At 47.9% G+C, this 1,681-nt stretch overlaps 1 protein-coding gene across 1 annotated transcript; it reads right to left on the bottom strand.

The window, feature by feature from the left end:
- Positions 1-120: 120 nt before the first annotated feature.
- Positions 121-1,152, bottom strand: SARC_15566 (hypothetical protein; the record flags this gene model as incomplete). The annotated part of the gene is made up of 3 exons (XM_014290315.1): positions 121-283; positions 479-637; positions 1,015-1,152. Coding segments are annotated over 3 exons (460 nt in total), but the record flags the coding sequence as incomplete, so codon positions are not given.
- Positions 1,153-1,681: the final 529 nt, after the last annotated feature.

Raw genomic sequence — 1,681 nt, 5'->3', positions numbered from 1 at the left:
GCAACTCATCCCACGATGGCACGTTTACAATACTCTGTATGTCTTAGACACCATTATTTGCCCCAACATGCGTGTCGCTTCAAAATTAATAGAGTATATCTGCTTTATCTATCAGCATACCTGTTTGATTACTTTCGGAATCGAATTGCTCGTTTAAGATCGTATTACTGCCCTGTTCGATAGTCACCTTTAAGTCGGGTTCCGAACTGTCTGTAGCCATGTCATAGTCGCCCAAGGCTTGCATACTCAGTAGCATCTGCGACGCACTCGCACTCGTACCAGACTACGAACACGCATGTAACATAACCTTGTGATTAGTGGCCAGAAAATGTGCTCAAGAGTCATCTAGCGCAATACCTACTATCCAGACATGCCTGGAAACGACCCTAATTGCGCACGCCCAACAACAAGCACAGACAATAAAGGCAACAGCACCAAATAAACAGTCCTATAGACCCACAGAGGGCACCTGGCCTACCTCAGGGTCTCCCAACTGGGCCACAAAGTTGGCCAGTTTGTCCATATTGTCCACCACTTGTGCGTCTTCCTTGGGTGTAGCGAAATAGCTCAACGCCAGCGCAGTGGTGGTGAGTGCCGCGGACTGTCCGCCTTCGTAGGCAATGTATGCGGTACGGCCCTGTGCAACAAGTCGAGTGCAGAGGAAAAGGTGTGGTGAGTGGGTTCTCAGTTGACTATGGATCAATCCTAGAGCACGCGGGTTGCACTGGAGAGCACATGTTCCGTGAAGGGGTGGAGTCCAACCGACACAGATGTGTTTGCGCTTTGCAGGTGTATACCGAATCACCAATACGGTATGCTCTTCGGCACAAACCAGTGAGAAGGCTCAAATCCTGTAATAAACCACAGCCCTTCTATTGCAGTCCAGCGACCATACACATCTGTGCTCAAACACATGAAGTTTGTTGGATTCCTCGCTCGAAGCTCGAGCGCGTGTGTATGATCACACCCACACATACGTTAAGGATTCTGTCATAAACGTATTCGAGGATGTACCTGTACTCGAATATTGTTGAGCAGAGTCTGCTCAATGGAGTCCACTACTGTCGAATTGCACTTAGGTTCGCCCTCTCCATTCCAACGTTGACATGTGAGTGCGAACAATGCCTGAGTCTCCAACGATTGGGACTCGACCTACGGTTAAATGTAAGAATATAATAGGGGTATCAAAACGGGATTGACTTTCAGGTACGAGGTGGAATGTACGTACGAAGCGAGCTCTGATGAGGCTGAGAACGTAAGCTTGATGTGAGCTGGCAGGCAGAATAAAGGGCTTGAAGTGCTCATATTAAGTGTAAATTTCAAAAGCACGAAGTCTACGTAGATTTACTGAGCTCCAAACATACAATAAGGACGATATTGACTATGTAGTTCCCTATCTCCACCCCATGTCTTCACGTGTTCATCATACCTGTCAGACAGCCCGAGCTATGCATACAATCACCATACACACACCCCTACACACCTTCTTCTCCAGTTCGGCGAAATTGATTGATTCGCTTGTAAAGCGGAAGTCCGGATTCAGTGCGGCGTATGCCCAGGTCAATGAGTTCCAGTCGAATGACTTGGTCTTATCCGCATCGTATTCGGCGGCATTTTGGTTGATTTGGCGGATCTGCAGATGCGGGATGGATTCAACGATCAGAGCCGATGGAGTATATAT

Source organism: Sphaeroforma arctica, assembly GCF_001186125.1.
Source record: "Sphaeroforma arctica JP610 unplaced genomic scaffold supercont1.6338, whole genome shotgun sequence".
NCBI lineage: Eukaryota > Ichthyosporea > Ichthyophonida > Sphaeroforma > Sphaeroforma arctica.
Note: the sequence above shows the minus strand (reverse complement) of the source record. Positions and strands in the feature narration are given on the sequence as shown.